Genomic DNA, 14,071 nt, shown 5'->3' with positions numbered 1-14,071 from the left:
CCTCGGTAGTTATCCCCCTATTTGTATGATGAATGAATAAAGAATGAATGTGAAGCAACAATGACTTTATTGCCTCTGCAAGCGGTGATCGAAGGGAGGAGGGGAGGGTGGTTAGCTTACAGGGAAGTAGAGTGAACCAAGGGGCGGTGGGTTTCATCATGGAGAAACAAACAGAACTTTCACACCGTAGCCTGTCCAGTCATGAAACTGGTTTTCAAAGCTTCTCTGATGCGCACCGCGCCCTTCTTTTCTTTTTACTTTGATAAGGGTATGTGAAAACTCGGTGAGCACAAAAGAAACAGTTACATCTTATGTAAAAATTGATATGGCTAATATAATGTTATAGAAGTTAAACTATGGAAGAAATGTGCATTTTCCCCAGGATGTGTGCAGTGTATATTGTAGAAGGGGTAAAAGAAATGCAAATAAAACATGCTACTTAATTAAAATCCTATTAGGGCTCCAAAAGGAGCCACAATAGGTTGAGTTTTCTTTTTCAGATTGCTGTGTGTTTTGGAAGCAGGAGTTGAAAGTTAAAAGTAATCAGAACTCTGGTGAAAGTTGATTGTGTCCCTTTTAAGACAGTCTCTGAGCTGCTGATGGCTTTGGATCCAAAAGCAAGCCAGAAAGCATCTGTGTTGATGCAAATTAGCTAACTGATAGAGAAAGGAGAGAACTGCACAGAAATGGCAGCACAAAGGAGCTGCAGATAAAGAACATACCTGGTAAGCAAAGAAACTACCTGAAACCAAAAGGCTTAAATTATGACCCTCCAGAGGAAGGTGGAAAAAGAAGTCAAACCTAAAAATAAGAGAGGAACAGGTTAACCCGAAGTAGAAAAATGCAGTATGCAGTGCTGAAATCTGAAGACAGGTACAAAAGGGGTCTGCTTAAATGCATGACTCTCCTACCTTTTAATTCACCAAAATTAAATAGGATAAAATTCATGGTATATATAACAAGATACCTTTAATAAATTTGATGCTAATGTTATTGTTAATATTAAACTTTGGGATAAATTTAATGTTAATAAGTATCCCTGTAACAATGTAAAGGGTATGATTTTTGGGAAAAAAAAACAAAACAAAAAAACCTTTAAGGTCATATGGTAATGATGCTTCTCAGCTATTACCTGTGAATAAACTTAAAACTTAGCACAGCAAAAAAACATTACAAACTTGGTCTCCTATATAGCAAGGGAAACTGAGGTACACCACCTCATGAGTTTAATGACTAAACAGTGGGATAATTTCCCATAAACCCTTAAAAGGTAGAAGCCATTGAAACCTGGCCTCCCTCTAGAACAAAAACACAGGAAAATATGGGGGTAATTCCTCTGTTTTGCCTGCAATCAGCATGGGTATTTGTAAAAGAAAGGGATATTTTAAGCAAAAATCTGCCACCCCAAAAGGGGTAGAGACATGTTCTTTTTGTCTTTCAAAAAATCAGGAAAAGCTGATACCAGCTGAAGAGCAACCCAGATTTCCATGAATCTATTGTCGTGACAAAAATTGTTTTGTGTTTTATGTTTTGTCTTGTGATGTTTGTCTTGTTGCTAGCATTGTTGTGTATTGTGTTAAACAAACAAACAAACAAAAAAACCCTACTGCATTAGGCAGAAAAGGATTAATAATCATTTTAACGGTATTTACAGAAACCAATGTTGCAGAAACGCAGAAGTCAAGAAATGCCAGTCTGTTAACAGGGAAACATCCTCATATAGCAGACACCATATTAGGAGGAATTGGTTTTGGAGCAGTATTCATTGGCACCACTCAGTGCTGACTGGTTGCCGCTGAGATTCCCATCGCACTGAATAATGAATGGAACTTGTAAGTGGATCCTGAAGTTGAGGGCAGCAGCTGGTAACAGGACTCCCTTATCCCTGACACCCAACACTGCAGCCTAGTGTCTCAGGCAGAACCAGCTGCTTCCCTTCCACTAAAACTGGTCCACAGGAAAAGTTCCAGATCTAAAGCTGGGTGGGGGCAGGAGGGTGCCAGCCTTTTGGCTATTGTCATCGTCTAGTGATAGGCAGACCTCCCGGGGAGGGGGCGGGGATGCTCTCACAAACTGCCTCTCTGCTGCTGTCCTTTCTACCCTTCACAGGTGTATCCCTGGCAGCCTTCGTACCTGAACACAAGGATCGGAAAGCTGATCCTCTTCCCACCAGCCTGGCAGCAGCAGCTACCGTCTTTCTAATGCCTCGCTTCCTCCGAATCATTCAAGAGGGACCTGGCACCTCAGCTCCCAGCAGAGACTCCCAGCTACAGACTAGGGACCGAATGGCTCGGCAGCAGTTCTGCAGAAAAGGACCTAGGGGTTACAGGGACGAGAAGCTGGATATGAGTCAACAGTGTGCCCCTGTTGCCAAGAAGGCCAATGGCATTTTGGGATGTATAAGTAGGGGCATTGCCAGCAGATCGAGGGACGTGATTGTTCCCCTCTATTCAACATTGGTGAGGCCTCATCTGAAGTACTGTGTCCAGTTTTGGGCCCCACACTACAAGAAGGATGTGGAAAAACTGGAAAACGTCCAGCGGAGGGCAACAAAAATGATTAGGGGACTGGAACACATGACTTATGAGGCGAGGCTGAGGGAACTGGGATTGTTGAGTCTGCGGAAGAGAAGAATGAGGGGGGATTTGATAGCTACTTTCAACTACCTGAGAGGTGGTTCCAAAGAGGATGGATCTAGACTGTTCTCAGTGGTAGCTGATGACAGAACAAGGAGTAATGGTCTCAAGTTGCAGTGGGGGAGGTTTAGGTTGGATATTCGGAAAAACTTTTTCACTAGGAGGGTGGTGAAACACTGGAATGCGTTATCTAGGGAGGTGGTGGAATCTCCTTCCTTAGATATTTTTAAGGTCAGGCTTGACAAAGCCCTGGCTGGGATGATTTAGTTGGGGATTGGTCCTGCTTTGAGCAGGGGGTTGGACTAGATGACCTCCTGAGGTCTCTTCCAATCCTGATATTCTATGATTCTATGAACTTCTCTTCCTCTGGCCCAGTGACCATGACCCCAGGCTTGACGCAGGAAAGATAGTCTCCTCCTGGGCTTATGACAAAGACACACCCCATCAGCAACCAGAGGCATCATCATCAAACACCAGTCTGTGTTTCCAACCCCGACACCTCCAGGCTAGGAGGGGATCTATGTAGGCACAGACTGAAATGGCTGATACCACTGGGATGGCAGCACCAGGAATACCCGGGAGGTTTAGGTTGGACAATAGGAAAAATATCCTATCAGGGTGATTAAACACTGGAATAAATTGCCCAGGGAGGTTGTGGAATCTCCACCACTGGAGATTTTTAAGAGCAGATTAGACAAACATCTGCTGGGGATGGTCTAGATCAGCGGTTCTCAAACTTTAGCAACCCGAGGACCCCCATTTTGATTTAAAATTTTTCAGGGACTCCCAAGCCCATCCACTTAGCCGCAGGCCCTGCCTCCACCCCACCCCTTCCCTCAAGGCTCCATTCCCGCCCAACCTCTTCCCACCCCCCGCTGACTCCATCCCCCCTCCCTCCATCATTCGTTCTCCCCCACCCTCAATCACTTTCACCAGGCTGGGGCAGGAAGTTGGGGTGCAGGGGGGGTGCAGGGTGCAGGCTCTGGGAGGGAGTTTGGGTGCAGGGTGTGGACTCTGGGCTGGGGCAGGGAGTTGCGGTGTGGGAGAGGGTGTGGGTTCCGGCCAGGCGGCTCTTACTTTGCATGGCTCCCGAAAGCGACTGGCACACCCCTCTGGCAGTGGCTCCTAGGTGGGGGGACCAGGGGCTCTCCGTGCACTGCCCCTGCCCATAGGCACTGCCCCACAGCTCCTATTGGCCACAGTTCCCAGCCAATGTGAGCTACAGAGTTGGCACTCGGGCTGGGGCAGCACACCGAGACCCCTGGCCTCCACCCAGGAGCCGCAGGGTCGTGCCAGCTTGCCGTGTGGAGCCAGGGCAAGTAGGAAGCCTGCTTAGCCCTGCTGTGCTGCCAGACTTTTAGCACCTAAAATCTCCCAGTTTGGCTTCAGTAGTCTCCGGAAAATAGAGGGGAGGAGGAGTTGATCAGCGATGCCTGCGGATCCCCTGGAGTATCCTCGGGGACACCCAGGGTCCGCAGACCCCAGTTTGAGAAAAGCTGGTCTAGATAATTACTTAGTCCTGCCTTAAGTGCAGGGGACTGGACTAGAAGACATCCCTTCCAGTCCTCCAATTCTATGATTCTACCTCCATGCTAGACAGGAAACCTACTACTGGAGCGGTTGCGTCATAACTCACCTCCTGTGTCCTTGAAACATGCAGAGGCAACATCACATTGCTGTGTAAATGTAACAGGGTCAGGCTATCGTTTGTCCCATTAGACAAGCAGCCCCCTGAGCCCCACTGAAATGCACCTAACGGCTCTTGACTCCCACCTCTATAGTCCCCCAAGGTGATTTTATCAAATGGTCAGCAGACACGTCTGGCAGAGAAGAGACTGGGGTTTAATAGGTTCTCTTCAGGGGACAGTTGTGTAAGTATTCTCAAGAGTGGCAGTAATGGTAAGATAATGGCCTATGTTCTCATAGCAGCTTCTAGCCCAAAGGAGGCCAAAAAAGGAATCACTTCACCCAGCACTGCCATGCAGCCACCTCTGGGGTGGAACATGGCAGCTCTTTAACAGAATCCTAAAACACTAAACAACAATTTAGGATATTAAGTCCTGCATCCAGCTGAAAATTCAGGGGGAAATTTGAAGAACAGGCGATTATAAATGACACCATAGCCAGAAATGGGCCAGGACCAGAGCTACCCTGATATTTGTGAAAAGTGAGTTGGAATCTTTCACACCCAAGGCTTTGGTTTTACAGCTCATCCAAAAGACAGCAGCCCCTCCACCAGCACACTTGGTATGAAAATGCCATAGAAATGCAAGGTATTATTATTACAGCCTAATCTGGAAACAGAGAGGTTTTCTCTAACGGAACCAGCAAACTCAAGCATCTGTTCTACCCCACAAAGTGCCCAGCACGTAAAAATGAGCAGCATAGTGGAAGCGTTTGTAAACATGTCTCCCTTGCCATGCAGAAGCTGATGAGGTGGGGAGAAGGGCCCACATTCTCCAATGTCCCTAGTTCCCATTGAAATGCACCTAAATCCCTTTGAGCATCTGGGCCAAGGTGCTTCACACAGGCAGCCAGGGTTCTCTGGCTGCTGAAGTATGAATAAATCTCTTTTTACACAATAGAAAGAAAATACCGTCACTAGCAGTAAAAGGCTGCCCTATGTGTAGAGCCCTACCAAATTCACAGCTGTGAAAAATGCATCATGGACCATGAAATCTGGTCTCTGCTGTGAAATCTGGTTTTTTGTTTACTTTCACCCTATACTATACAGATTTCATGGGAGAGATCACTGTTTCTCAAACTGGGGGTCCTGACCTAAAAAGAGGTATGGGGTGGGTCACAAGCAAAGTCCCCTCTAATTTTTGACAGGCTGTGTGTGCAAAAAATTTCTTCTGTGCAAATTTTTGACAGGCTGTGTGCGCAAAAAATTTCTTCTGTGTAAATTTTTGTGCTTCTGTGCAAATATTTGTGTGCGCGGTGTTTCGCCGTGTGCGGGGGGTTTAGGATCTGTGTGCGTGCGCACATGCGCACAGCTTAGAGGGAACAGTGGTCGCAAGGTTATTGTAGGAGGGGTTGTGGGATTGCCACCCTTACTTCTGTGCTGTCTTCAGAGCTGGGCGTTCAGAGAGCGGCGGCTGCTGTCCAGGCGCCCAGCTCTGAAGGCAGTGCCATTGCCAGCAGCAGCGCAGAAGTAAGGGTGGCAATGCCATACCATGCCACCCTTACTTCTGCCCTGCTGCCTTCAAAGCTGGGCGGCTGGAGCATGGCAGCTCTTGGCTGAGGGCCCAGCTCTGAAGGCAGCAGCGCAGAAGTCAGGGTGACAATATCACACCAGGCCATCCTTATTTCTGCAAAGCTGCTGGTGGCAGTGCTGCCTTAAGAGCTGGGCGCCTGGACAGCAGCTGCTGCTCTCCAGCCACCTACCTCTGAAGGCAGTGCAGAAGTAAGGGTGGCAATACTGCGAACCCCCTACAATAACTTGTGACCCGCCCCCCACAACCCTCTTTTGGGTCAGGACCCCGAGTTACAATACTGTGAAATTTCAGATTAAATACCTGAAATAATAAAATGTATTATTTTTAAAAATCTACGACCGTGAAATTGACCAAAATGGACCGTGAATTTGGTGGGGCCCCACCTATGTGTAGGGAACCTGCTGTGCAAAGGGCCTGTCAGTCAAGCCATTCTCACTGTGGCCTTGTCTACACACAAAGTTGTACTGGTTTCACTGAATTGCTTTTAAATCAACTTAAGTTAGTGGTGTAGTGCAAAGACGCATGTGCACTCCTGAATTGGTTTAAAAGTGTTTTTTCTCAATTCAGTTTAAACCACTTAGAAGCCAAATTAAACTAAATGTATGTAAGCCACATTTAAATCAATTTAGGTGTATCCACACAGGGTTTTTCACTGATTTAACTAAACTGATTTAAAAGCACATTATAGTGAAACTGGCACAAGTCTGTGTGCAGATCAGGCATAGACCAAAATGTCACTCCTGGTCGATAGCTTTCAGATGAGTGATGAGAGCATAAAGGGGTAGTGACATCAGAAGACTGGCTGCATTGAAAACTCACTCCTTCCCACTTTCTTTACCAAGGGTACAGCAAAGCCATGACTTTAAGCATAGCACTAGATGTGCATGTATTGCCATGATTAGAATCTGGGCCAAGCTCCTTCCCTCTGCCACTAATTATACCTGTGATTATTGACAGGGAAACAGTTATAAGGAGCATCTCTTCCCTGAAGAGGGACTATAAAAATGGTACAATGGTTTTCATGTTTCTTGTGCCTCCAGAACAAATGCGCTCAGTTTTTGACAGCCAGCTCTGGGATCAGAGAGCAAAGCTGGGCTCATTCCTTCCCATGCATCATCGCTGGTAATTAAAATTCTGCAGACCACATTACAGCTTCAGTGACGCCATTGTGTTCTGGGATCAGATAACTGGGGCCCTGTCATTGAAACTCAGTTGATAGTTCTGTTGATGAAAAGTGCTACATAAGAGGTAGGTATTTATTATTAATATTTTATTAGTCATAATTATTATTATTGATTATAATTATGCAAAAGCCAGAATACAATCTGACACACTCTCCCAGAGCTGTGTGACTTTCCAGCAGTTAAGAGCAGTCAAAAGTTATTGGGGTTTTTGTTTGTTTGGTCACTAAGGTCAGGAAAAGTGAGCCAGACACAAACAGCTAGCAGGTCTGCTGAGTATGGAGAGGGACACTGCTGCAGACACATTCAAAGCAGGGTCTCACTGTAAGCATCTAACTCACTTTTCTTCACCCATTCGGTTTATTTACTTTTTGCCTTTTACTCAGCAAACAGTGAAACAGGCTGGTCAGTTTCCGGTTCTGTTTCTTGTCAGTTTCACTTCCTAGTTCCCATGCACTGGCCCAAGGCTGGGCTGCGGACACTGCAGGATGTTGGCTAAACCCAAGCTATAGAGGTTCAATGAAATGTGAAAAGAAACGCACGAAAGCCTATTAGCTGGAGTCCAGCTCTGTAAATCCTGAGACACGGGCAGTGAAACAAGTAACTGCCTCCTCCAGCCAGTGAGTGCTCTGCAGTAAGAGTCTCTAATCCCCAATCCATGGTCATTAGAGTGGAGGGGGCATTTCCCCCTCTCCCAGGGATGCTAGAGAATACTTTCTCCTCCACCCAGGCCTGGCCTCCACTGGGATGTTTATAAATAAATACTCCTGGGATCGTTTTCTTAGCCCAGCCTCAGTATTGACTTTGCCTTAGGTGAGTAGATTAATAATTAATGCAGGCTGCAGTCCTGCAGGCAGGCGGCAAGGAGCAGCTCCTGTTATTTGTGGCTCCCTGTTAGCACTGGGAGCAGGGGCATGGTGACTTACCACCTTCCTAACGAGAGTAACACAGCTGTGCCCAGACAGAGAACATGGCCCCAACTGCTCCTCCCAGACAGCATGTCCCCTACAGCTACCCCCACTTTCCTGTAGATACACATGACCCCCACTGCTACCCCCAGAGACAGCAGGTTTCCCACAATTACCCCCACCCCTGCAGCCCTCCCAGCCCCGAAAGCCTGTCCCCAGTGGCACTCCTCCGGCAGAGCGGGCATCCCAGAGGAAAAGGAGGGCTCTCACTCTTCCCCATACATCTCCCTCTCCCAAGCCCATGCTCCCTGCTGCACCCGCAAACACTGTCAGTGACAGCCAGACTCTTTACAAACAGTGTCCTGGCACACACAGACTCTACTACCCCACTGCACGCAACCACCCAGTGCTCTAACTATATGCTTTCCCTTCCCCATTACAGACAAACACTCTATCACCCCCTCACCCCTTTCCATTCTTTCACCACACATAATCCCCTATGCACAGTCTCTCTCTCTCACACACACCCAACACACACTCCCCCACATGCTCTCTCACACACACATGTCCCCTGCACGCTCTCTCTCTCTCACACACGCACTCCCCATTGCAGTAGATATGTTGTAAAAAAAACCCTGTGAACCTCACCTTTTCCTTGGCTTAAGCTCCTCTCTGCAAACTTCCCTTTTCTTCCAGGGCTCAGTCGGACCAGACTGCACGCAAAGGGCGTTGGGATGCTGCTTCAACATGGAATCTCCTGGGCAGCTATCCCGGTGCCACCTCTTACAAGGCAGCTCGCCCCTCCCTAGAAGTCGTGGCCACCTTCCCTATGCCATCTCCACGGTGCCAGGGCCATGCCATCAGCTTGGGACTCTGCAGCAGGCGGTTTCTTTCCAATGGTGCCTGCTATCTCCAGGATCTCAGTCTCTCCTCCCAGGTGTGGAGCTGGGGCTGGACCCTCCCACCATCTCCTGGAGGGAGACTGTCCCAAGAATGAACTCTCACCATCACCCTAGCTGGCTCCCTGGCTTGTCCCTCCTCCCACTTCAAGCCGCACAGAGAGCTCATTCACAGCCCTCCCTTCCGGGGCTGAGAACAACAGAACCATTTGTATCCTTCTGCAGCATTGACATCAACAAAGACATTGTCACTGAAGACCATGCACTCCTTCCCCATTTCTCCTGCTAGGCACAGAAAAATCCAGCCTTACCAACCATGGCAGGAGCCCAGGGCCCAGAGCATGCAGATAAAACAGCCAGGGCTGGGAGCTTGTGGCAGGCACTGGTGTTCACTTGTGGAGCCACTGGCTTTTGGGGCCAGGTCCCACTTGACCACAGGACAGGTTTCCATTGGTGGCTAGTGGAGAGAGCCCTACCCGTAACCCAGCAGGCAGGCTTGGCAGGCTGGGAGGCGGACAGGTTCCTGGCTCACCTGGCAGCTGCTAGCAGGGATGGGGTTTCAAGATTGGCTGAGATTTCTAAGTAAACACACAATACAGCAGTGCCTGTTCCACCCACCAGGGCTGGGGGAGAGGCAGACAGCAAGCCCCACTGTAGCTGCTCGTTGGCCAGGAATGGTCTCCCATGTGCTGAGGCTGGGAAATGGCTTCATACCGCTCAGGAGGTTGCTCACAGTGGGCCTGGTTTGAAGCCAATTGAAATCAGTGGGGATCTTTCCATAGACTCCAGTGGCCTTTGGAGCTGGCTCGGCATGCGAGCCGGAAACCGCAGGTGGCTGGCACTGCTCCAAGCACCTCCTCGAGCACACTGCTTCGCAGACTGGGAGGGGCCAGCCTTTTCCCAGAGGCTTAGCTCCACTCCAGAGGGGGCTTTGAAAAGGGGGGTTGGGCGGGGCAACCTTGCTGCTTTGACTTTGGGGGGAGCTGTGATCTGGATCTGAACTCTGTGACAGAGGCTTGTCTCAGAGATCCTGTCCAAGGCAGAGTCTGTCTCTGCTCAGCTCTATCCCGATTCCAAGCCAGAGGCTGACATCTCACAGCCCACGCCTGGCCTGCTCAGTCCCTGCACACTCATCACTGCCCCGTTCTCACTGATTCCCCAGCCAGCCTTTCTCTCACGGAATCGCTGATCCCCACCACTTACCTCTTTATTTATTTATAGACTTTTATGGGCATCATCAGGGAGCAGCTGAGTCCCTGCCAAGTTATTAAAGTCCAATTACAATCACACAAACTCTCTCGCCCTCTCTTCACTGAAAGGCCATAGCATTATTTTTTCTGGTGTGTTTAAGTGGGTGAAGTTGGCCAAGGCCTATCTTGCCTGTGGCTATTGTCTTCTCTGCAAAACAGATGGATTTTTTTGTGGGGGAGGAGGGGGGGGTCATGATCGCACGTTAGCCAGCCCACTGTCAAGTTCTAGTGGAGATCTACCATGGGTCAACAATATTCTGCTGCCCATGGTTGACCTTGCCTAGCCTCCTGCATCCATTTTCAGTGTAAAAACACATATTATTTGGCAGTGAAGACAAAGCCTGTGTGTGGAGAGCTCTTGAGGGGAAACTAAGCTGAAGAGATGAGTTTTGCATTGAGTTCTGATCCCTCTGAGGCCCGTGGTCTTGTCTCTCATGTGGCAGGGAGTTCCACAGTCTAAGCCCTTCTCCCATGAGGGTTCTGACTCCTGTACTCACGAACCTCCCCCATTGGAGACAGTGTCGGGCCCCGGAGGCACATAGTTGTCATGGGACACTGCTCGCGAAGGGAGAGGCGTCTCTCAGGCAGCAGGGCCTGTTCCTTGGAGGGCTTGGACAGCAGGGTCCTGTGCTGTTCTCTGTTCAATGGGGTGCAGCGCTGGGGTGATGTACTCAGGGCACAGGTGTGCTGCTAAGAGGACAGGCTGCTGTGGATGGCACCAGTTGGCATATACCCAGGGTGTGCAGCTCCATCGTGGCAGCTGAGCTGCACTAATGGAGCTGGGAAGTCCTAAATGTCCTCACCATAGCCAGGTCTGTGTCAGACAGGACAGGGCATGATTGTCTGGCTAGTCACAGTCAGAGGAGGGCAGTTTGTGCTGCCCAGGCTATTTGGGCAGCCAGTATCCCCAAGGGGCAGGTGCCCTCGATCGAGGGGGAAGTTATGGAAGAGGAGAGATCTTCATGGCACTTCCCTCTTCATAGCGGCATTGCCTCTGTCTCACCTGGGTGTGGTGTTCACCAGCTGCTCTTTGTCGAGGGGCTGGTCCCAGCCAGGCACCAGGAGAGCAGGGAGAGGGAGCTGGTCACATCTGCCAGAGCGGACACATAGAGCTGGGTGCCACCTGTGTGTGGCTGGCATTTCAGCCCCTAGTGTCTAATCAGTTCCTCTGGTGGCTTCATATAGCTGCTGAACCTCCATCGCTGATCATCTCCTATTACCTCTCATTTCCACTATCAGCAGACCCTTCTATGACCACTGCGGCCAGGCCAGGATGTAGGAAGACCCTGTGCGGTCAAACTATGCAGCTCAGGATGGCAGATACACAGCCAAAGAGGACCACAGGGTCTGTCTGTGTCTAGTAGCCTCACTACAGAATCCCCTTTTAGTCACTACAATCAAGGCCTGTCTCTTTTGTACGGTGAGGGATGCTTCATCCATCACCCACCCACTCACAGACTGGCACTGTTAGCCTGAGGAGGAGGGTTCTGGACCAGCCGCTAGAGATGCCCCAGCTGAAGCCCAGTTGCTGCGCTGAAAGATGCCTCTGCCAGGCCTGTCTCTGATTCCCACAGCCCCTATTCATGCCTGGATCCAGCCCAGACCTGGCCATGGTGCTGCCTGCAGACCTGTGTGGGGAGGAGGGGTAGGGCCCGGCCTGGGGCATGAAGCAGTGTTTTGTTCAGAGAAAACAAACCAGCCCTTTGCTGGCAGCTCCTGGTGGGGAGCTGGGGACTGAGGTGGCCCACAGGCTCCTTTGTCCCCAGCAGGCAGCGTAAGCGGAGCTGAAGTGGGAGGCGCGTGAGTGCTCTTTCCACCCGCGGCAGCAGCGGACCCCTGCTCCCATCTGCCTGGACCGCCTAACACATCATCCCAGGCACAGAATAGGGGCCATTGTTCAGCCAGCCCCAGCCCTGGCTCATTCCCATCTGCCTGCAAGCCAGGCTGCTGCTTTTAAAGGGGACGACACAGCAGCACTTTGCTCCCCAAGGGCTTGCTGTGCCCTGCCCCAGGCAGCTCTTGGGGTCCCACTCAGAAGAAGCCAGCATTTGCTGTGCTGGGCAATGAGCCCTGTGCCATCATGTGCCTTTCTCATCCCCTTCCACTGCACCTTGCTCTCCATATTGCACCCCTCACTTGCCATCTTGCATGACTGGCGCAGCCCCGTGCATGCCTGACACCTCACACTGCACCTCCTGGTCCTTGCCCACCCCTCCCCCTGTGCTGTGCACTGATGACCATGGCCTTTGTACTCCTTGCACACCTCGAGCTGCATGCATCACATGGCATCTTCCATGCCTCATGCCACACCTTGGCCTAGTCTACACTGGCAAAAAGGGACCTGTAATTTTCCATCAGTACAGCAATGATAGAAGCTGTAGTGTAGACAGTGTCCAGAGACTGCACATACATTACAGTAGATACTGCCTGAACCATGGCTCTCATTTTTGCAAGTGTGAACCCAGTCCTTGTGTCTGGAAGAACTCCCCTGTGTTGGGGGTTCACGCTGAACAGGGTGAGCCCCCAAAGGTCGCTCCAGGTTTGATCAGAACAGAATCAGTCAGCAGCATGTACCTGGCGCTTGAACTCAAATGGCTCGTGAGCCCCAGACAGCTGAATGCATCCAGGACAATCTATTGGTAAATGCCCTGAATAGGCCATGAAGCAGATCTGAATTCTGCAGCTCAGACCAATCTCACAGTGTCATTCATACCGGGTTTGGATCTGGATCTAGGCTTCCCCAGTGTTTGGCTCCAGGGTATGGGTTTGCCCTATCTCTAGTAGCACTGCCTTCTCCATGGACTACCAGAATCCTGGGACAGTAAGGTTCTCTCTTTCTGCACCCTGAGGGACCATGCTTCCTTACTTTATACTCAAAGCATAACTAACCAGAGGACCTCCCAGCCACAGGATATCATGAAGGTCATGAGCTTAGCAGGGTTCCAAAGAGAATGAGAGACTGATAAGAATCAGAAAAGCCACAGCTATTTTAGCTATGATAAAAATGTGGAAGAGAAATCAACTCTCACCCTTCAGGGCACGAGCAAACCACTAGCTGCTGGGGTCAGGAACCAACATCTCCCATGGGCAGGATAGACTATAACTATCCAGTGTGGAGGATTTACACCTTCTTCTGAAGTACCTTCCACGGGCCCTTGTCAGAGACTTGAGCTGAAAGATTCCCTTGCCAGTCTAGGGTCCTACATTAGGCCAGGTCTTACATCTGTCTAGCTCCCAGCCACTGCCTCAGTTCATCAGGCTCCCAGCTGCTGGCTTAGTGCCCCCTTGTTTTGAGACTGTGATACAGGCCCCTGACAAGCTCTGGCCTTCAGCAAAGCAGGTCCGAGAGAGCCACGAGTTCCTCCCACCACCTAAAGGGCCCAACTCTCCATGGCACTGAGCAGCCCGCCCACCACCCCCTTGACCAGCTCTGGAATGGGGAGAATTCCAGACGCATGCCAGTGGTTCAGCTCTGCCCTCTGGGGCCTCTATTCATCAGGAGGACAGGGGAGGGGCACAGCGAGTTTGTGTGCCCTGCCTTTGTATTTCTGATCAGATTGGCCTGCCACCCCCTTTCACCCCATCCCATTCCAGGATCTGGGGAGGAAACAGCCCCTGAAAGCTGTAGCTCTGACAGGTCAGCTGTAGCCAGGACAGGGACTTTGAACGTGCCCATGCTGCAGCTGGGGATCTTTGTCCTGATCCATGCTGGCCGGCGTAGGAGCAGTGCTGCTGCTGTCCGCTCAGTCGAACAAAGGCAGCCAGGGCAGGGCTCTGTGTTGGAAGGGTCAGAAAGAATGAGGTGCTCACGGAGAGCCCTAGGCTCTGGACAGTGTGTCACCAGCTGGTACAGCCCCACTGTGGGGGAGCTGCTGGGAGGGGCTGGCAGCACTGCACAGGAGACTGGGTAACAGGGAAAAGTCACGTTTCACTGCTCAGCGCCCCAGGGAGCGCCCCTGGCTGTGCTGCACAGATACAG

The 14,071-nt window shown here is 50.4% G+C and overlaps 1 protein-coding gene across 3 annotated transcripts in view; it reads right to left on the bottom strand.

Moving 5' to 3' along the window:
• The window catches only part of GAL3ST1 (galactose-3-O-sulfotransferase 1), a 34,084-nt gene extending 24,813 nt beyond the window's left edge, over window positions 1-9,271 (bottom strand). The window contains exon 1 of one of the 3 annotated variants that reach the window (XM_043529472.1): window positions 8,592-9,271. Coding sequence is in view for 1 of the 3 variants with exons in the window: in XM_043529474.1 (XP_043385409.1) it covers window positions 8,592-8,692 (101 nt within the window). In the remaining 2 variants the exon portion in view is untranslated. The remainder of the gene's footprint in view (window positions 1-8,591) is intronic. The other 2 variants (XM_043529474.1, XM_043529473.1) reach the window with 2 other exon arrangements.
• Between the last annotated feature and the right edge of the window lie 4,800 nt (window positions 9,272-14,071).

Source organism: Chelonia mydas, chromosome 15, assembly GCF_015237465.2.
Source record: "Chelonia mydas isolate rCheMyd1 chromosome 15, rCheMyd1.pri.v2, whole genome shotgun sequence".
Taxonomy (NCBI): Eukaryota; Metazoa; Chordata; order Testudines; family Cheloniidae; genus Chelonia; species Chelonia mydas.
The sequence above is the reverse complement of the archived record's forward strand: the minus strand, read 5'-3'. Positions and strand labels throughout refer to the sequence as shown.